This window comes from Lolium perenne, chromosome 2, assembly GCF_019359855.2.
Source record: "Lolium perenne isolate Kyuss_39 chromosome 2, Kyuss_2.0, whole genome shotgun sequence".
In the NCBI taxonomy this organism is placed as follows: Eukaryota; Viridiplantae; Streptophyta; class Magnoliopsida; order Poales; family Poaceae; genus Lolium; species Lolium perenne.
In genome coordinates this window covers 221,971,923-221,994,636 of record NC_067245.2, presented here as the reverse complement: position 1 = coordinate 221,994,636, position 22,714 = coordinate 221,971,923, and the positions used below count along the sequence as shown (strand labels likewise).

General features: G+C 46.5%; 1 protein-coding gene across 4 annotated transcripts; it reads left to right on the top strand.

Moving 5' to 3' along the window:
* Positions 1 to 16,761: 16,761 nt before the first annotated feature.
* Positions 16,762 to 22,158, top strand: LOC127334984 (calmodulin-binding protein 60 D). Of its 4 annotated transcripts, none has more exons than XM_071826501.1 (9): positions 16,762 to 16,944; positions 17,054 to 17,227; positions 18,804 to 18,879; positions 18,976 to 19,043; positions 19,147 to 19,640; positions 19,737 to 19,897; positions 19,985 to 20,188; positions 20,349 to 20,571; positions 21,134 to 22,158. In XM_071826501.1, the coding sequence occupies exons 2-9, from the start codon at positions 17,094 to 17,096 to the stop codon at positions 21,724 to 21,726; spliced, it is 1,953 nt and encodes a 650-aa protein (XP_071682602.1). In that variant the 5' UTR covers positions 16,762 to 16,944; positions 17,054 to 17,093; the 3' UTR covers positions 21,727 to 22,158. The 4 variants fall into 4 exon arrangements, with proteins under 4 accessions (XP_071682602.1, XP_071682601.1, XP_051217518.1 ...); XM_071826500.1 differs by having other exon boundaries at positions 21,131 to 22,158; XM_051361558.2 differs by having other exon boundaries at positions 16,763 to 16,944; positions 20,349 to 20,583.
* Positions 22,159 to 22,714: the final 556 nt, after the last annotated feature.

Here is a 22,714-nt window from a genome sequence, read left to right as displayed (position 1 = left end):
AGCGCCAGTGCCTGTTTTCTGCTGTTTTTGGTTTCAGAAATCCTACAAAGGAAATATTCTCGGAATTGGACGAAATCAACGCCCGGGGTCTTATTTTTCCACGGAGCTTCCAGAAGACCGAAGAGCATACAAGGTGGGGCGACGAGGCGCCCAGACCATAGGGCCGGGCGGCCAGGGTGGGGCCCGCGCCGCCCTATGGTGTGGGGCCCTCGTGCCTCCACCGACCCTGCCCTTCCGCCTACTTAAACTCTCCGTCGCGAAAACCCTATTACCGAGAGCCACGATATGGAAAAAGTTCCAGAGACGCCGCCGCCGCCAATCCCATCTCGGGGGATTCAGGAGATCGCCACCGGCACCCTGCCGGAGAGGGGAATCATCACCGGAGGGCTCTACATCATCATGCCCGCCTCCGGATTGATGTGTGAGTAGTTCATCCTTGGACTATGGGTCCATAGCAGTAGCTAGATGGTTGTCTTCTCCTCATTGTGCTATCATGTTAGATCTTGTGAGCTGCCTATCATGATCAAGATCATCTATTTGTAATGCTACATGTTGTGTTTGTTGGGATCCGATGAATATTGAATACTATGTCAAGTTGATTATCAATCTATCATATATGTGTTGTTTATGTTCTTGCATGCTCTCCGTTGCTAGTAAAGGCTCTGGCGAAGTTGATACTTGTGACTCCAAGAGGGAGTATTTATGCTCGATAGTGGGTTCATGCCTCCATTGAATCTGGGACAGTGACAGAAAGTTCTAAGGTTGTGGATGTGCTGTTGCCACTAGGGATAAAACATCAATGCTTTGTCTAAGGATATTTGTGTTGATTACATTACGCACCATACTTAATGCAATTGTCTGTTGTTTGCAACTTAATACTGGAAGGGGTGCGGATGCTAACCCGAAGGTGGACTTTTTAGGCACAGATGCATGCTGGATAGCAGTCTATGTACTTTGTCGTAATGCCCTGATTAAATCTCAGAGTAATCATCATGATATGTATGCATCTCTATTTGTCAATTGCCCACTGTAATTTGTTCACCCAACATGCTAATTATCTTATGGGAGAGACACCACTAGTGAACTGTGGACCCCGGTCCATTCTTTTACATCTGAATACAATCTACTGCAATCATTGTTCTCTACTGTTCTTCGCAAACAAACATCATCTTCCACACTATACATTTAATCCTTTGTTTACAGCAAGCCGGTGAGATTGACAACCTCACTGTTACGTTGGGGCAAAGTATTTTGATTGTGTTGTGCAGGTTCCACGCTGGCACCGGAATCCCTGGTGTTGCGCCGCACTACACTCCGTCACCAACGACCTTCACGTGGCCCTTGACTCCTACTGGTTCGATAAACCTTGGTTTCTTACTGAGGGAAACTTGCTGCTGTACGCATCACACCTTCCACTTGGGGTTCCCAACGGGCGTGTGCTTTACGCGTCTTGAAGGATGCAGTCGTTAATGCATGCATGTATCTTATGAACCTCTAAACCTAGACGGCAGACAACCTTGTTTGCTTCATACGTACTAGCGGATAACTCATTATTCTTTGGAAACATATTCTTCAACATTTTCAGCAAATTTTCAAATCCCGAGTCAGCTACACCTTCCTGTGCCTTTCATTTCAGCAAATCCAGTGTGCAGCCCAGCTTTTTCAGACCATTATCGCATCCTGGGTACATCGACTTTTTGCGATCCTCTAACATGCGATCCAAATTCTCTCCCTCTCCTTTTCAGTTTCGCAGCGTCTCCGTGCATTAGCAATGGTCCGACCAAGATCATCAGCGGGCTCATCACGTGCCTCTTCTTCACCTTCCCCTTCACCTTCCCCTTCTGCTTCCCCTCCTCCAGCATCCTCCATGAAAATATCACCGAAATGATCAGGATAGTTATCATCGATATCATCCCCTTCTTCATCTTCTTCCATTCTAACCCCTCTTTCTCCATGCTTGGTCCAACAATTATAGGTTGGCACGAAACCGTGTCGAAGCAGGTGCACGTGAACGACTCTTGAGGAAGAGTAACCCTTTTGATTCTTACAGGCATCACATGGATAGATAACAAAACCCCCCTGCTTGTTCGCATTAGCCACTACGAGGAAATCATTCAAACCCGTAATGAACTCACCCGAGAGTTGGTTACCGTACATCCATTGCCGATTCATCTGCAATTATTATATAAAGTATATAATTAACCATCATGCATTTGTTAAACTAACTAGCTAGAAATAATAGAAATTAAAAAATGAACTACACACATGCATATTTTATCAATGACACATGAAAGGTTCAAGTTGCTAACCGCGATCGAGGAGGAAAAATAAACGAGAAAGCTCAAGTGTGGCTCGAACACTTCATATCATGTTTATTTCATGCTCTCAGGCATTACATCGAACACCTTGTGTGCATAAGAGGATCCAAGACAAACCCACCACCCCTTGTGAATAGAAGTGGCACACCAAGATGCTAAGTGAAGTGTGCTGAAGTGTATTTATAGGGGTGGAGCTTTAGTCGCGGTTGGCCAGGCCAACCGGGGCTAAAGCCCCGCTCGTACACCAGCTGTCGATCGAGCCCGCTGGACCCAAACCTTCAGTCGCGGTTCGCCTGCAGAACCGCGACTAAAGACCCCATTAGTCGCGGTTCGAACATTTTGGGGACTAAAGGGGTGGTATGGAAGCCCCTTTTTTTACTAGTGCATCCTCCTCCCGAAATACCCAATCGATCGTCATCCTCCCTAGACCCCAAATCAATTCCTTAAACCTTGCTCTGCCCACCTTCCGCTTGACTGCAGGCGGCGCTTTTAGAGAACTTAAAATTTTAGGTGTTGTATTGGTGATGTTTGTCATGCTACGAAACATTATAGAGGGGATTTTTTAGCTTCATTTTCTTCTACTTCTTTTTTTGCTTGTGTGTATCCGTATATTCTTTTTATTGAAAAAATATGACTGGATAGAATATAGTGAGTCTCATGATAAGGCTTGTTGTTTCTATTGCTTCCTTTTTAATCCACTTGGAAGTGCGCACCATTTTTGTAATGAAGTATTCGCCAAAACCGACTTTAGTGATTGTAAGCATAATTACAAAGCATTTCCCGACTGTATTGGTGGTGAGGCGGTGGTGAGAGCGCGCTCCGGCGTATCACATCCGTGTGCCGACGCAGAGTGATTGCCACAGCTGCACCCTACCAGTTGACCTGCCACATCGGGCGGTGGGGATGCCGGCTCTAGAAACGATGGTGGCAGATTTACCGGAGACGCTCGGAATCGGCAGTTGGAGGGTGGGATTTGAGGAAAAGAACGAGGTGAGATACAGCTAGTTTGTGCCCCGTAAACCCCACCAACCCTAGATATATCAATTGGGCGGTTGTATTTTCAGTGATCTTTATTTTTTTTAATGGACGGCCCGTTATAAGGGCTATGTTCGAGCCCAAAAAAGTCCATAAACTGTAAACATGTCAAAATTTTGAAGGGCCAGGGTTTTAAGGGATCTGTTAGAATTGCTCTTGCCTAATTTTTTTGGGATTTCTATTTTCTTGCCCTCAGGTCCTTAGTTGTACTCAGTTTTCCCCAGCTCCTTAGTTTTTCCTCAGTTTTCTCCAAGCCCTTGTTTGAAACCCGTAGAAGCAGCTCAGACGGCAGGATTCCCGTTTAGTTGACCGTTCTGTCACGTGTGGGGCCGCGTTGTGTGGGGCCGGTAGAAAGGGACCGCGTGGGACAGGACGAGACCGCGTTTGGTTGCGCACGTGAGCAGGAGCTGGGTTCTGTCTCTCTCGGTCCCAAATTGGCATTATTAAGAGCACCTTTTTCCCCTCTTTTCTCTCTGTCCTTTTCACCAAATAAGTATCAAATCTAGAGAAGTTTGCATTTCTGTCTTTCTTCAATTATTTGTGCCTTTTGGCCCTCGTTGTTTGCCCAATATGGCAGCAAATCTAGTAGGGATCCCAATCTAGTACTCCCTCTGGTCCATATAGAAGCAAATCTCCAGGGTAATGTACGATAAATTCACAGTCATAGTAAATCGAGAAAACAAAGTAGGGCCAACAAAATATAGTAAAATAGGGATAGATAATAGGGATCCCTCCCTAGATAATAAGCTGCATACACAGCAGCCAACATAGTAATAGGTTCTAGGTTCTTCACAACACCATCATACTAACAACATAACAACAAGGGATCCCTAGCTAACAACAAAGGGATCCCAACAACAAAATGGGAGGCAGCAGCAGCACACGTCCAGGACTCCGCCTACCCCATCTGGCTCTCCCTCCACTTGTTGCTGCTGCTCCCCTTGGGAGCCTTGGGCTTGAGCGGAGGCATGCGCCCGGCGGAGATCTCCACCCGCTGCATGCTGCGGAGGTGCATGCCGAGCGCCCTGTGCTTGGCGCGGAAGGAGTAGACGTTCACCGTCGTGCCGACCTTGGGGAAGGTGTTGCTAATGTTCTCAGCATGCGTGACGAGGCAGTTGAAGTCCGTGCCGCTGAGTCTCCTAGTGCAGAAGGGGCACCTGTAGACACCCTTGGCGAAGTAGGAGATGTACTGGCCGACCTACAGCCTCCGCAGCACCTGGCGAGTCTTGACGTCCTCCTCCTCCTCGTCGCTGCCGACGTCGCTGCCAGACAGCTGATCCATATCAAACAGAAACTATGAGTGAATGAGTTGCAACGATGACGAACGTGCATGATAACAAAGTTAGGAAAAACAGTCTGCCTCAGTTAGAGTGGGCACGATTATATATCTACAGGGAAGGTGTAAGCGAACCAAAGCTCATGCACAACAGATTTGTACACAGCAATGGTTCGCTGAACCCTCCCTGTAAAAATTTGTGCCCAACTATTCATCATAGGCAAAGAAACAGATTCCAGATCTGAACTTGAACACATTCCAGATTATTTGCAAAATTAAACGGTTGATATCTTTCGATTAGTGCATAAAATAACTGATTGAGATCCCATGATTACTTGCATAAATTAACTGATTGAGATCCAATTATTACTTGCATAAATTAACCGAACGGCCGAACCCCAAATCTTAAAGGAAATCAAGAAGTGATAAAAACAAAATGGAATAAAATAGGCGCAAATATTAGCCCAATGCTCATCCATCTACAGATCCATCTACACCAGCAAAAATAGGGTTCAAAAAGGAATGGGGAACAAAAAAGGAAGCAAACCGTAGTTACCTCGTTCCATGGGTCCTCCAGGAAGGTGTCGTAGGGGTTTGGGGGCGGGACGTACGGCACCGGCTCATAGGGGTCATATCCCGGCGGGATCTGACCGCCACCGGCGGCAGCAGCCTCCGATGCACCGGCGGAGGCGGCGGCGACGTCCGTTGAGGGGACGGCGTCGAAGAGGGAGGCGTCGCGCTTGGAGCCGACGGCGCCGTGGACGATGGGATTGGCATTCTCCTTGTCCATCTCGCCGGCAGAGGAGAGGGAGAGGGAGAGGGAGAGGGAGAGGGAGAGGGTTTTTTGCTTTGGAGAAGATGATGGGACGTGAGAGAGGCGTCGTTGCGTGGGCGAGTGAGAGTGATAGAGACAGTGGGAGGAGGCGTCTATAAAGGCGAGGGGTGGTTGATGCGACCCGCGTCCTACGCGTCCACCGCTGCACGTCTGCACGTCTGCACGTCTTGGACTTCTGCAATACGACATGCGTCCACAATTGCACGTCTTCGACTTCTGCACCGCGACCCGCGTCTACGCGTCAACAATTGCACGTCTTCCATTTCTGCACCGCAACACGCGTCCTCGAGTCTAACCCTGGAAATTTAGATATACTCAGGTATAACCTCGAGTCATATACTAGCATTTTTTGTGTGCTCAGTTTTCCCCTTGAGTGCTAATACTGGCTAGTGCAATATGCTCAGTTTTACCCTCAAGTGGCTGGTCAACAGACAGTCAACAAATGGGATTAACTAGTTAAATGAGTCATTTAATGTGCAAAAAATTCCGAAAAATAGTGGCACATACTCATGGAGTCTTTACCACAAATTTCCAGTTCTCAAAACATAGATAAGTCATAGATAAATCAAGTTTTACCACAAATTGCCACTTCTCAAAGGCCTTCTCAAATCACCTAGTAGCTATGAAGGTGCATGGTTTTCCACAATAAGCCCTTCCCAAAACAGCTTTCCCCAAAACATACTTTATCTAAATGAGGCCACAATTCTCACACTCATGTATATTTGTATTGCAAATAGTTTGAGGTAGGCCAAGATGGGTTTCATTGTACAAAACACACATTTTCCATTTTTTAAATCTCATAATTGAATCCCTTAGTCTGTTTATTACACAGGTGCCCTTGGTTTCTTGATACTACTCAGTTTTGCCCTCTCCCTCCACAAATTCTCGCAGACGTGCAACATTGCCCTGATTGGTCTAACCCATGTCACGCGGATCGTGTCCGCCGACCGTTGATCGTATGATCTAACGGGCAGGATAACCCCTCTCTCTCTGTCGGCGGTTACCTTCCACTCTCTAAGTATGCTAAAGGGCGGTTTTCTGTATTCATTTTCACGCACTAAAAATTATAAACTCTTTTAGGCATTACTTTTCACGCAAAAAATGATAAACCATCACCGATTTGTTGTAGCCATTAATTTTCACGCAAAAAATGATAAACCATCACCGATTTGTTGTAGCCATTAATTTTCACGAAAAAAATAATAAACCATCACCGATTTGTTGTAGCCATTAATTTTCACGCAAAAAATGATAAACCATCACCGATTTGTTGTAGCCATTAATTTTCACGCAAAAAATGATAAACCATCACCGATTTGTTGTAGCCATTAATTTCACGCAAAAAATGATAAACCATCACCGATTTGTTGTAGCCATTAATTTTCACGAAAAAAATGATAAACCATCATCGATTTGTTGTATCCATTATTTTTCACGCAAAAAATCTACCTATCTTTGTATAGAAGATCGTCTGTATGATTTTTTAGGTCATTTAGAGAAGGTAGAAAAAAAATCCCTTTTGAGAAGGTCAAAAAAACCTAACTTGTTACAAAAGCTGGTTTCAGTGAGACCTAACCAAATTTGGCATACATGATGCCATATCTATAACAACAAGGAATATCTAAAGGGAAAGTTTCACAAAATTTGAAATTTAGGGCGAAAATGATGCCATACATGATGCCATAACTTGTTACAAAATCTGAAAATCAATTGGGTATTATAAAGGGAAATAAAAAGTTCGAAAAATGTAAAAACGAAACCATCTATCTATCTATGTATAGAAGATCAGCTGTATGAAATTTGAGGTTATTTAGAGAATGTAGAAAAAATCACCTTGTTAGAAAAGCTGGTTTCAGTGAGACGAAACGGCATGCGTTTAAGCAAAGTGATTTTTTCGAACATCTCCAAATGACCCCAAATTTGTCATACATGATGCCATATGTGTAACAACAAGGAACCCTATCTAAAAAGTGTCAAAAAAATTTGCCCAACCGTATAGCTCTATCAAAAAGAACCTCACCATGACGCTAGTATAATTTTGGGCTTAGTTACAAACTTTCGTTACCTAACCTTCAACACGAAACTTGTTTCAAATCACTTTTGGCGTACAAGAAACAAATCCCACCTTGATTCGAGCACCACAGCCTCCAAACGCTGCCGATGCCGATATCGGCATGGTCAGAACGACTATGCTCGCCGCCACTGCTAGGTCACCGTCGCGATGCACCGTCAATCCCGTCCCCTCATTCGATCACTGACACACCAGAGATACCGCCGAGGCCAATGCCGAACGTACATGCTGATGCCAATGCCGAACATGCATGCACGCTGCTGTGGGCACGACCACGCCGCCCCGCTATGCTGGACGCCACAGACCACCGCGAGGTCTTTCCCTTCGCCACCACACTCTTCTAGCACCCATCTATACACGCCAGAAAGGAGAGACACTAGTTTTCTCTACATTGCTCGCGTTCGTGTCGGACACGGTCAGTCAAAGTTTTGAGGTAGTCGTCGATGTCGTCGACCATTTCTTCTCTTTTTTGCATGGTTAAACGCGTCTAGTTCATATCTATCTAATGCGTCTGGTCTCGCCTCATGCATTTCTTTATGGACGTCGATCTCATCTCGGCACCCCGCAGGCCACCTCCTCCGTGCCATCGCTGTAGAGCTCCGTTTAAAAATCTATTCCTACCCGTGTATTGCCCATTGTATCAGCGTCATGGCCCACTTGTCATTCGATATACCGAAGCCCCACTCGTGCGCGTTTTGGTCAGGGATACACCGATGCTTACGGTCAAACAAAGATGGATGGTCTGACGTGTCTTTGCGGGCTCTACGTGGCCCCACTAGTCAGAAGATAACGGTCAACCATCGGGCAACCGGCCGTTACATCACGTGTGATGGTTTCAGACAAGGGCTTGGGTAAAACTGAGGAAAAACTAAGGAGCTGGGGAAAACTGAGCACAACTAAGGACCCGAGGGCACGAAAATAGAAATCCCAATTTTTTTTAGTTGCCTTATTTTCGCCCAGGCTTCGAGAAATTCCTGGGTCCGCTAGGGAACCGCGCGAAACTGACATCTCGGCTGAGGTTTTCTATCAAAAAGCTCTTCTTCAATGAATCTTTTATCGTGTTAAGGACATTTACATTATTTTCAATTAACAATGTGCCATCTACATATAACATCGGAAATGCTTTAGAGCTCCCACTTTCTTTCTTGTAAACACAAGCCTCTTTGCCATTCTGGATGAAACTAAACCTTTGACCAATTCATAGAAACGAAGATTCTAGCTACTAAATATTTGCTTCAGACCATAAATGGACATCTATATTTTGCATACCTTTCAGCATCTTTAGGATTGACAAAACCCTCGGGTTATATCATATACATGTCCTTCGTAATATTTCCATTTAGAAAAACGTTTTGGACATCCATCTACCATATCTCATAATCTAACTAAGCAACAATTGCTAGTAAAATCCGCATAGACTTAAGCATCGCTACCGGCGAGAAAATCTCGTTGTAGTCAACTCCTTGAACTTGTCGGAACCCTTTCGCGTAAGTCGAGCTTTATGGATAGTTACATTACCATCCGTGTTTGTCTTTCATTTTAAAATCCATTTGCATTCAATTAGTTTTACACCCCTCTAGGGGATCAACCAAGTTCCATACTTGATTTTCGGACATGGATTCCATTTCGGATTTCATGGCTTTAAGGCATTCATTGGAGCTAGGGCCTACCATTGCTTCCTTGTAACTTGCAGGCTCATCGTCCACAAGGATGAATACTTCGTTCTTGAACCACCGAGGTGATTGTCGAACTATGTTTGTCATGTGTGGTTTAGCTATAGGCTTGACTAAAGTTTTTGTATCTAATACAGGAGCTTTCGGTTTGGTCATAGTGATGACTGGCGGAACTACTTCAGGCAGATCAACCCTATCGATTGTTGCAAAAGATTCAATGATAATCTAATCAAGTTGCATTGTCCTTCGAGTCACCTCTTTCTCAAGAAAACTCTTTCTTACGAAATGTTCCGTTCTTTGGAACAAATTGGGGGGGGGGGGGGGGGTAAGTTATGAAACTATCCGCATTTACTAAGTTGTTAGATGAAGTCGTGGCTTAGATATTCTCCTCCATGATCTAATCATAGAAATTTAATCTTTTTTTTCACGATGATTCTCAGCTACATTTTTAAATTCCTTAAACTTTTCAAATGTTTCAGTGCTCTGTCAAGTAGATATAGATATAATTATATCTACTTAAGTCCGTCAGTAAAGTAAGGGTATCCAGCACATACATCGGAATGTATTATTTCAAACAAGTCACTCGCCCGTTCATAATGTCCCGTGAATAGCGTTTTGGTCACTCTACCCATTTCGTCTCTGGAAGCCTGTCCATTTGAGCTACCAGACGAGCATGTAGACGCAAACCCAGATGTCATGACGAGCACGGCTAATAAACAGTGAAAGTGCGGGGTACCGTTTATCGTATCCACCGCGTGTAGGGGTGTAAACGAATATATTGGATAATATCCGCACCGAAACCAGCGCTGAATCTATTTTAAGGTATCCATATCCGATTTTAAAGGATCCGGTGGATAAGGATATCCGATTCCGAAGTGGTGCTCCGGATATGGTATAGGATACGGTATAGCAAATAGCATGCGGATATAGATTATCCGAAATTTAATTAGGATAATTCAAAGGTTTGAAACTGGATAATCCGATATTTGAGTCAAAAGCAAAGGCCAATCTTAGAAGGTTATTAGTTATTAAGTTACCAAATTCATTTGACGAGCATGTTTATATCTAAATTTCTAACAATTTTTGAGTTTTAACCCATTATGTCTCTTTCTTCTTAACTGCACAAGATTAAAAGTTTAAATCTGTCTCAACATTTGCAAGAACTATAACTATTTACGATGAGAGCATATATATGACTGTTTTTGTTTCCGGTCCAAATCCGCTCCATTTCCGATTCAAATTCGCACACCGATATATCCACATTCTAATCCGAGAAAAATATATAATAGCTAACCGCGTGCACTGACACATGGTCCCGTCCGTTATTCTCCCATTGACATAGGCATCCCAGATGGGCCTGCCGAAGATAGTACTCGGGGTTTACTGAAAGCCCATTACCCGAAGTTTATGAAGCCCGGAAGCCCGTGAAGACGTCGACTATGGCAAGTAGAGATAGATTAAGAATATATAGATTTGTAACTTCACGGGACGGATTCAAAGAGTCCCCCGACAATTGTAACTTGTGTAATACGAAACCCTCGGCTTTTCTTCCTATATAAGGGGGAGTCGAGGGACAAAGAAATGACCGATCTTATTGTGAATCCAACCCTAGTTTTTAGCAGTCGAGCACCTTTTCGGCTGAAACCTTCGAGATCTACTTGCCCTCTACTTCCGTAAAACCCAAGTCTACAACTTGTAGGCATTGACAAGTTAATACCTTGTCAATTGGCGTCGTCTGTGGGAATTAGAGGCGACAAGGAGCTGATCTCGATCATCAACATCTTCGGAAACATCGTCAACATTGTCGATAGCAAGCAACGCGATGGACGGAGGTAAACAGATCGAAACTGGTCTTGCCGATTTTGTTCCTCACCCCTCCCTCCCGCCCCAATGGGGATGGGTCCCGAGGAAGCATTCGCACAGGGTGATGAAAAGAGAGATGTGGAGAATAGAGTTTGGGGTCAGCTGGTGCAGCTGAATCCCATAAACAAACAGAAGACCACGAAGAAATTCATGGATGGGGGTGGAAAGACCGCAAATAAGATGGTCAATGAAGCTTATCCGGTAGCTGATTCGCGGGTTCGGAGCGCTTTCATCGCCGGGGAAGATGAGGGAGTCCTTCTTCTTCTTCTTCAACGGGCCAAGTTTCTTGAGGCCCCTCTTGTCCTGATTGGAGAGCTTGGATCTCTCCCATCCGCAGATCTCCACATCCTCCATAGCAGCAGTGGTCTTTGCAGCGGCGTGTTTGGTCAGCCGTGCGCGCGGAGGCATGGAACGAGCTTGGGTGAAGGAGAAGAGTGCTTGGCGGCGCGCGCGTGCAGAGCTTGAGGATGGCAATGGTGGAGGAGGAGAGAGAAGAGATTTGAACGGTGAAGCGAAGGGGATAGATTAAGGGAGAAGGAGATGATTTATAGGAAAAGAACCGATCCGCTGCGCCGTTAGATGGAACAGAAATGAATCTGATGCTTTACACGAGTATACAAGGGCACAAAGGTATTTTTACTGTGAGGTAACTATACAGGCGCTACAGCGCGCGTGCCGGAAAAAGCGGCAGCCGTGTGTCCCCTACTTGCACAACGTGTCAAGTGACGCAGTGTTTGGAACCCACCAGTCAGTGGCATGACAGAACCCGCGCCTTCCCAATACAACGTTCGTGGCTATCGTCAACGCTGATGTCACTATAAGGGAAATTTCGACTGAAGTTCTTTGAAGATTAGTGACAGAGGAATTTTGATGGTGCAAACAAAGTAACATCGGGAGCCTTTGATCAAATGCAAGTATTTGCTCAAAATGCTCGGGGGATACTCTTATCAGAAGTGTTACTCGAACTTCTGATAAGAGAAATAATATGAAGGTTGAAATACAGGGTCGTTTTAGAGAAGATGACAGTTGAGCCTACAGCCAAGTATAAATACTCGACTGTAGCCTCGGGGGCTACTCCCATCGGGAGCGCTGGTCGCGCACCCGATAAAATAAAGGTCAAGCAGAAGTCCTTATTTTTTCAAAAATAGATTGAGTCAGCGAGACAAAGTTGAGCCTACAGCCAAGTATAAATACTCGACTGTAGCCTCGGGGGTTAGAGCATCTCCACTCGTCCCCCCGACGAGGCCCCCGAGCGACGTTTTTTCCATCCGGACGGCGAAATTCGGCCCAGTCGCGCCCCCGGTTCCTCGTTTTCGTCCGGATTTGGCCCTTAATCCATCCGGCGAGCCCACGCCACCCCCGGCCCCCCGGGGCGCCCTCGGGGACTCCGGACGAAAGATTTTGGCGCGAAACGGCGTGTGGACCCGCGTAGTCGGCGACTGGAAAACCAAATCATGTCGATTTTCCCTCCAATTTGCTTGCATATCCCCATTCCCTCCAATTTGCTTGCATATCCCCATTCTATCCCGCCGAAATCCCCCAATCTCCTCGTCTTCCAGCTCCAGTTCCTGGCGGCGTCTTCTCGTCCACCACCACTCTCCTCCTCGTCTTCTCGTCCACCGCAATGCCGCCGAAGGCGCCGGCGAGGAAGATGCGGGCGAAGAAGACGAAGCCGCCGGGCATGTCGAACGCCGAGTGGGCGGCGGACGAGAAACGGCGCGAGGTGGAAACAAGCGCCAGGGCGGAGAGGGTGAAAAGAGCCGCCGCCAAGAGGTCGGCGGAGGCGGCCCAGGACGAACAAGCGAGGCTGATCAGCATGGCCTATAGCGGCGGCATGTTCCCCGGCCAATGGCCGACGCAAGGTACAACAAGTTCCCCGTCTTCCTTCTCGCCTTCGCTGTACACGCCGTCGCCGACTGCCGTGTTCCAAGAGGGCGCCTACGTCCAACCGTCCAATCCCACACCGTCGCCGCCCGAGCTTGACGTCGGCGGCGGCGGCCTGTTCGAGGGCACCTCGCCGGCCCTGCGACGAGGGCCGCTCACGTTCGGTGCGATGGCGGCGCCGAACGAAGAGGAGATCCACGAGATGATCACCTCGGCTCCACCGCCGCTGCGAGCCCGGGGTTCTTCATGACCGCCGCCGCTGCGTGCCGGGTTCTTCACGCAAGAGGAGACGAGGGCGACGGCAGGCGTGGCGGCGCGCAACGAGCATCGGGAGGATGTTGCCGACGGAAGCCAAGCCGTCGAAGAAGAAGGCGAGGAAGAAGAAGAGCCAATCGAAGCCGCCGCCAACCTGTCGAAGGGGAAGAAGAAGAGGAAGAAGGACTCGCCGCCTGCCGAACCGCGTATCAAAGGGACGCCGAAGGAAGTGGAGTGCCTCGCCGAAGCTTGGATGACCGTGTCCACGAACGGCATAATCGGGGCCAATCGGTCGTTCGACACATGCGGTTTCGAGTGAGGCAGGCGTACGAGGAACGCAAGCTCGTCGATCCCTACTTCAACAAGACGAACATGAACGTGTACCGGGAGACAAGGCAATGGCCACCCATTGGGGGATCATGCGAGACGGCGTGCAGCAAATGGCACGGCGTACGGGGAGGAGATCGACAAACGGCCGATCAGCGGCCACGACTTGGAGCAAAGGGTATGCTCCACCGGCCCTACACCACCGAGGTACATCGTCGTTAGCTGACCCGTATCGCCGTGCTCTTTTTTCCCCAGCTGCGCCGAGCTTTGGACATGTACACGGACAACACCGGCCTGCAGTTCAAGTTCCTCAACGTCTACGCCCGCCTCGAGAAGTGCGAGAAGTGGAAGGAAGTTCGCACGTCCCTCTCGAAAAGCAAGACCGAGCAGTACAACCCCGACGCTCCGCCGGCTTGCGCGGCGGAAGGGCGCCCTGAGCTCGGCCAGAAGAAGCAGAAAGAGCTCAAACGGACGGACAATCCCGCCGACAGGATGCAGGCGTCGATCGACAAGTGCTGGGCCGACTTGAGATCGCACGCCGACGGGAGGAACGACAAGTTCGACGGCAGGTGGCGGGAGATGCTCGCCAACCAAGGCGCCCTGCTGAAGACGACGGTGGCGGCGAAGAAGAGGAACACAGACTTGGCGTTCCTCATGGGCGGCGGCGACATGGAACTGATGGACGAGGAGACGAGGAATTGGTACCAGGGCCACCGCAACGACATCCTCCGAGCCACTACGTCGTCTCCGCCGGCTCCTACCTCGTCTACCTCACCATCTACCTCGTCGACTGCGGCTGCTTCGACGTCCACTGCCGCTGCTTCATCGTCGCCCGCCGCAGCCGCTTCGGCCACGGCGTGTGAGGAAACTGGTCCGTCGGACACCGCCGTGACGGCCGGGACTGCCGACGAGCCTGTCTCCGTGTAATTTCCCTCCGATCGCCGATCTGTGCCTGATCCTTTTGCTCCTTTTGCCGATCAACTGGCCGTACTTGCAGCGCGGGACGGCGATTTGTTTGAATTTAAACTCTATCCGCCGAACTCCGGGTGGACGACTGGAAATATGGTACTCCCCACGCCTTAATTTCGTCCAATCCGGCGGTAGTTTCGTCCGGATTTGGGCGTGGGGAGCGCCAACGAGTGGGGATGCTCTTACTCCCATCGGGAGCGCTGGCCGCGCACCCGATAAATCATGCAGAAGGTTATTGGATAAAAATACAGAGAATGATCATCGTCTTACATTCTCGAGTTACATATAACTCGTCATGTACTCCCATCGGGAGCGTCAAGATATTTTCATCCAATGACTCGAGAAAATTGGCTACTCCAGCAGCCGATAAAGGTACTCGACAATATATTTCTGGAGCGCGTCCGCCGCGATAAAAACCTCTGGATGCCGTAAAACTTTACGAAGGTAAGACCCCAGGTTCTGAGTGGCGTGGTATCGCACCGAATGCGCTCTACTACTTTTTTCCGTATCAATAGATGCGAAGAAACATTCCTAGCGGACGCGCTATGGATTTTATAAACATGACTGGAATTCGATTCATGAATAAGTCCTAAAGCGACACATGTCGAATTACGCCAGTATCCCGAGGTCATGTCCAGGGACTTGACTATGAAGTAGGTTTTTGCGAGTTTGCCACGGGAACAGTTAACTGATACCTGATCCGTCAGATGAACCAGCCCCATCTACCATTATCCCTGTACAAGATATAAATGTCTCGAATAAATTATTGTAAATGACTCGAAGAATTTATGGGTAAATTGTATGATGGAGATTTTACTCGACTCTACGATTCAAGCAAAATCTCGGGGGCTGCTGACATAGGCATCCCAGATGGGCCTGCCGAAGATAGTACCCGGGGTTTACTAAAAGCCCATTACCCGAAGTTTATGAAGCTCGGAAGCCCGTGAAGACATCGACTATGGCAAGTAGAGATAGATTAAAAATATAGAGATTTGTAACTTCACAGGACGGATTCAAAGTGTCCCCCGGCAATTGTAACTTGTGTAATATGAAACCCTCGGCTCCGCCTCCTATATAAGGGGGAGTCGAGGGACAAAGAAATGACCGATCTTATTGTGAATCCAACCCTAGTTTTTAGCAGTCGAGCACCTTTTCGGCTGAAACCTTCGAGATCTACTTGCCCTGTACTTCCGTAAAACCCAAGTCTACAACTTGTAGGCATTGACAAGTTAATACCTTGTCACCCATAGGCCATTCATATCAGATCACCCGATTTGCGCGCGTCTTCTCAGGAGCTCCGGCGGGGACGTGCACATTTCCTCCCTCTCCCCTCTCACCCCTCTACAGTACTTTGAGAGTCCTTGAGACCTCACCGGCTCCTCTCCCTCTCCTCTCCGGCGGCTCTGCCGGCCGGAGGCATTGGGGGAGAGGAGGCCGACCTTCTGTATATAGTAGTTTAGGGTTTCGTCGAGTTAGTTTGGCAGTTTGCCGGTCTGGCGTCATGCCGTGTATCTGGAGGGTCTGGTGGTCGGAGCTAGCGAGCAACTCGGGCCGGCCAGTGGCGGAGTTTCTCTTCTCTGTGCTGCTCTAGTGGTCGGAGGAAACTGCAGCAGAGGAGATCTCTTCTACACCTCCAACCCATAAGCTCGGTGGAGCTTGATTTCGATCCGATCTTGCCGGATCTGGCCACCATGGTGGAGGCCAGAGCTTGGCGACGGCTAGATCTCGAGCTCCGGGGATCGTTGAAGCTTCTTCTGGCGAAGGATCTAAGCACCGACTTCATGGCACCGCTGCTACATCTGGCCAAAGGGGCCCCTTCGCACCGCGGAGCTCCCGGCTCTTGCGGCTCTTCTTCCTCCAGGCCTCTGAGCCATCGCGGAGGATCTTCATCAACCTCACCGCGGCGTTCATCGGCGACCTTGCCCGAAGTGGTGTAGTCCCCGGCGGCATGGTCGACGGCTGCGGCATCGAGGTCAAGCACTGTCGGTGGAGGAGGACCGGATCGCGTTCTGCTTTTCAGTTCGAGGTCCTCTTAGCAAAAAAACAAGGACTATGTTGTAATTTCAGTTTTTTCTGTTCCTTGATGTAATTTTATCCCACCGCTATAAATGAAGCTTCTAGGGCCTCCAGACCCTACCCCTGTTCAAAAAAAAAGGAGCTCCGGCGGGCCACGACCGTCAGCCAGCGAGCGAGCGCGGTTGTTGACGCCTCGCCTCGTACGCGGACCAAAACGAGTAAACAAAACGGCGACGGCGGAAGGCGACAGACACTACCCACACCCGCACCCGCATAGATCTCTTCTCTCTCTCTCTCTCTCTCCCTCCCGGGTCGTCGCCCAGTCTCTGCCGCGCTGCGCCGGCTCGACGCAGCTCAGGCACGTGCTCTCTCCAACACTCGCGCCGAGATTTCACCCACGGACTCTAGCGCCAGCTGCTGCGGTTCGTTGGCACTCCTCTGGACTACGATTCGGGGTGTTGATTTTACCGAGGTTTGAGGCGACTTTTCTTGATATATAATCCGTGTTTGTGGTGGTGCTGGTGGGTGCAGATCTGCCGGACGGCGCCGGCGGGGCTGAGGCGTCGCAGAGATGCAGAGGCAGGGGCGCCACATGGAGCGCTCGGGCTCCAAGCGGGCGCTAGACCCTGGCGGCAGTGGCGGCGGCGGCGGCGGCGACGACGACGAACGTGAACCTAAACGCCCGCGCGTGCCGGCCCTCGCCAGGTGGGTCGATACTTCTTGGGGTTGGGATTGGCGATTTGCTCTAGCTTAAATTCGGCGAAAACCTTGACCGCTCGCATAGAGGAGACTCCTAGCGTAGAGTGCTATAAAGAAGTATTGTTGTGATTTAGTGTAGAGCTGAGGCTATGATCAGGTGGTATTCATGTTTTACATGGACTAGCATGTTTGCTCGCAAGAAGAAAGTACCACTATATCACTGTATCTGCTTTGGGGCAGCTCGAATCGGGCAGTGGAAGTCCAGTTTCACTTCAATGGATTAGTTAGCCGAGAATGAGAATTTCTTTCCACAAAATCAAGAAAGGGATTGAAAACAGAGTTTCTGTGTGACAACTGAGGACAAGCCTTTTGGTCATTTTAGCTGGAAAGAAGACAAGCATATTCTATGCTCAAAAAAGTGACATCATCGATAGTTGGTGGTTTGGTTGGTACTCTCTCTGTCTGTACATAATAGGGCAAATTCTGACTGTCTTACCCAATGAAAATCCACGGTATATATCCAGATGGAGGGACAGGGTGAACTTTGTGATCTCGGGTCCATATGAACCAAACAATTAAAACTTCACGAAAACCATTGCTATAAGCTTCAAAAATTGTTGACAAATTTGGCCATGTAAAGAACAGGTAGGCACACCCATATGTGAAATTGGTGAAAAATTGTGATAATTTGATAGCTGGAGATAAACCACAAATTAAGGTATACACTAGTTAGCTACAATCCAAATTATGAACTTGCCTTACAAAAACTTTAATTTACAGCAAGTACAAACAATAACCATTTTTTTGGTGAGGTTTCTATTTTTGGTCATATAAACCTGAGATTACAATTGCATTTTCTTGATGCTGGGAGTACTGTTTAAGAGTGCTTTACCTTTTCAGTGTACAGTATGAGGTTTATCCAATAGAATTTAAAGTTTATCTCTGATATATATTCACTAGGCAGGACTCAGACTAAAATTTGTTTCTATTACAAGTAAGATAGCTATGGCATCCCTTTCTTTCCAATTACCCGTAAGATATTGAATGTTAAATGGAGTTCTTAATTGGTATCTGTCTTGTCTTTTTCCTCATTTTGTCGGTTTTTGAATTTATCCATTTTCCATGACCATGTAAAAATTATGTGGCTCATGCTTAATTCAGCTAATAATTTTATTTTTGTAAGCCATTGCACAACAAATGATATGCAACTCTATGGCTCTAGCGCATGCTTCCTTTGTTTCTCCATCTCGTGAAATTCGAAGCTTAGGGCATGCCCAATGCATAGCCCTAAGGGTGTTGCCTCGCAGCTTTATCTTGGTTCGGGTGGTCCAAATTAGGTTCGGATAAGGAGGCAGCCTCTTCAGCCATAAAGTGAAAACTGGGTGAAAATGTGAGAGAGAAAGAGAAAAACTAAATCAGCTTTTGAGAGAAAGACATATTAATGGGACCATAACATGGCATGCATATGTCAAAAGTTTTATCCAAGCCTAGGTGGACAGCTGCTTCCATTGCTCATGCCCTTATTGTATTGTGCTTTAATAAATCTTTCTGATGGTTTACTAGCAACTTGTATTTTTTTCAGTGTGATTGTAGAAGCTCTCAAGATGGACAGTTTGCAGAAGCTTTGTTCATCTCTGGAGCCAATTCTCCGAAGAGTTGTGAGTTAACAAAAATGCAGTAACCGGTAATGAACTTGTTCATATACCCATGTGGTGGCTTTTCTGATCAGTTGCTACACATTATTTGCCTTGTAGGTCAGTGAAGAAGTAGAGCGTGCTTTAGCCAAATTGGGTCCTGCAACTTCTGCTAGAATTGAAGGAAGGTACAAGACCATGCAACTTGTTCCTTATTGTTACACTTGTTGACACAGGTTGATATAAATTATCTGTCACTTAAGTCAAGCTTCATGAACTGAGTAAAAACAGGACCTCTCCCAAAAGAATTGAAGGCCCTGCTGGTAGTAATCTCCAGCTTCAGTTTAGGAGTAGGTTAGCACTCCCACTTTTTACTGGAGGAAAAGTGGAAGGCGAGCAGGGAACATCAATACATGTGGTGCTACTGGATGCAAACACTGGTCATGTTGTAACTTCAGGACTCGAATCATCTGCGAAATTGGATGTCCTTGTGCTTGAGGGCGATTTTAATAAAGAGAAAGACGAAGATTGGACTGAAGAGGAATTTGAGAGCCACATTGTGAAAGAACGTGAAGGGAAGAGGCCTCTTTTAAATGGTGAAATCCATGTGACGCTTAAAGAAGGGGTAGGGACCATAGGAGAGCTTATATTCACTGACAATTCCAGCTGGATAAGGAGCAGAAAATTTAGACTTGGAATGAGAGTCTCTTCAGGATTCTGTGAAGGAATTCGTATCAAAGAGGCAAAGACAGAGGCTTTCACTGTGAAAGATCACAGAGGAGAATGTATGTTTTCATGTTCTCTATTGATCTAGTGTCATGTTAAATAACCTAAAATGCGCATGCGCATATATATATGACTCTATCCCCTGTCTTTCATAGTGTACAAGAAACATTACCCTCCTGCGCTTAAGGATGATGTTTGGAGATTAGAAAAGATTGGAAAGGATGGTGCGTTTCATGGGAAGCTAAACTCCAATGGAATTTATACAGTTGAACATTTTCTTCAACTTCTTGTTAAAGACCAACATAAGTTAAGAAGTGTAAGTTGTTCTATTTCTCTCTGTGATTAAGAGTTATGAGTATTGTTTCGTAGCCAAATGTCAGTTTCTTATATTGGCCTTTTGCAGATTCTTGGCACTGGCATGTCAAATAAGATGTGGGAAAGCCTTGTAGAGCATGCGAAAACCTGCGTTTTGGGTGGCAAGCATTATATATATTACTCAAATGATGCAGGAAGTGTTGGTGCAATATTCAATAACATATATGAGTTCATTGGTTTGATTGCTGATGATCAGTTTATTTCAACTGAAAATCTTACTGAAAATCAGAGGGTCAGTATCTTCTACATTCAATGATATTGCTGATCAACTGAATATTTTGATATCTTATCTCCACTATGTAATCTATTAATTTAGACACTCGATGTTACATTTTTGTTTGTCTGGTCTGATATGATTCTCTATTGCTCTGGATCGGGGCCCTTGATCACAGGTGTTTGCAGATACGTTGGTGAAGCAAGCATATGATGATTGGATCAACGTTGTAGAGTATGATGGTAATGCATTGTTGAAGTTTAAGCAGAAAAAGAAATCGGTCACAACAAGAAGTGAGGCTGCAAAAGTTTCTACAAGGTACCCTACATCGTATGGTTCAGAACACTCCCAGAAACAATTGACCGGAGGTCCTGCAAATGTTGAGCAATCTTCCGTGAGCAGTACGTGTGAAGGTATCCGGATTTGGGCTCTTGTAGCTCAACATATGGTTTTCTGAATGTTTTTGGTACACCTTTTTGCCATGCTTCTTGAGCTGTACCTGTTATTATTTAAAATTGAAAAGTTTCCATTCTCTAATGACTCTTGCATGGTATTTGGTTACCGTTTATATCCACCTACCGTCTTACAAGATAAATCGCTTTGATTCAATGTCCTTCTCTCCAATGGCAAATCTTGAACATATTTTTGTATCTGTAGTACTAATTATGCATCTGAAATACCTAAAATGGGATAGTGAAATACATAAAATGGGATAGGGTGCTTGAGAGTCTAGGAAGTAACAGTTTCAGTCCGTATGTTCAGTTTCATGAACGCAAATGGTTTTTTAATAGTTGAATTAATATAGTGCTTTGAAAATCTTTGTTTGATATAACAATGCCGTTTTGGTGTATCTGTTTTGGTGTATGATCATGCTGCACTTTGGAGTCCAGATAGCATTTTGTTATTCATCATTTAACAATTATTATTATCTTGATTTAGAAGCTGTTTTGTTCTGTTCAGCAGAAGGGTCTGGAGTCATACCCAATGGAGGGCATGCAATGAGATATGCAGCCCATCCTCAGGACATCTCCCAAACTATTAACATGCAATATGGCATGAGTTCGTTGATCCCCGAAGGCCAGTTCAATGGTTCCTCCATCCAAACTCAAGCATCAAGAAACTCCAACATGCTAGCATTGGGACCTCCACAGCAGCAGCAAAACTTTGAATTCTCAGCACTTGGTCAATCTCCGGCTCTCAGTCCTTTTGATGACTGGCCTGGCCGTTTGCAGGAGAGCCGTGGTGGTGTTGATGACTTCCTGATGGAGGAAATAAGGGTGAGGAGCCACGACATACTGGAGAATGAACAAGAGATGCAACAAATGCTACGCATTCTGAGTATGGGTGGGGCATCAGCTAACCTGAATAATGTAGATGGCTTTCCTTCCTACATCCCATCTCCCGCGCCAGCCTTCAACTATGAGGATGATCGCACCCGCCCATCTGGTAAGGCTGTTGTTGGGTGGCTTAAGATTAAGGCTGCCATGCGGTGGGGCATCTTTGTCAGGAAGAAAGCAGCTGAGAGAAGAGCTCAGCTTGTTGAGCTGGATGATTAGTGGATACTGGACTATTTGTAAGACACTTTTTTCTCTGGTCGTGTACAGGGCTGACACTTATTTGTCACAATGTGGGCTCCGCCATGCACCGAACGTGGATAATCAGAATTTCGAGCTCCTAAGTGTGAATGGACTCACGTTGACTGTACAGGTAGCTGTTCAATGGTCATTATCTAAGTTTTGTTAGTGTTCAGAAAAAGACTGTTAGAACATTGGCCTCATTTCTGCAAATTTATGTCTGAGATTGGAAACCTGGAACAAGAGTTAAAAGAAGGCTTCCCTCTAATCACTATTCAAATACTTCAGTATTTGGTAAAAATCTTAGAGACTGATGTGTCTTATTTTGGCGTTGTAAAACTTCTCTGTCTTAATGAATACCATGCACTTCTCTTGCATGGTTTCGAATAGAAAACAAAATGCATTTTTTGGTCCTATCTCCATGTATTTCTGACCATTATATACTAGATAATTTATTTCTGCTCAAGACTGTTGGTTCTAGTTCAATACAATTTATAAAGTACCTACATCCGTGTCTGAGCACCATTGTATCAACATGATACTTCTAGTAACTGCCATTTGTAGCATCTGGTAGCAGTGTCCACTTATAGTTGTAGCATTACGTATTTCAAAACTTGTCATTGAAGTTGCCATGTGATCCATGTGGAAGATCAACAAACTTGAGGTTTTGGCTTGTGGTATATGATATGGTTAGGTATACAACCATTAGTCTCTTACCCTTTTTCTACAACATCACGAAGATGCGTTTCTTTTTTATGGATGACGGGCATTTGGTCACTACTTAATTCACCAAATTGATGCCAAGAATCACATCTAACTCGCATCAAGCAACTGGTGGTTTTCTTCTTGTCGACATCCTTTCGTCACGTGAGGCGAATGAGGCGGCGCATACTTTAGCTAAGACTAGTAGTTTATCTTCAAGTATTTTCTATTCTATCCCGGATTGTATCCGAGGAACCATTTGTATTGA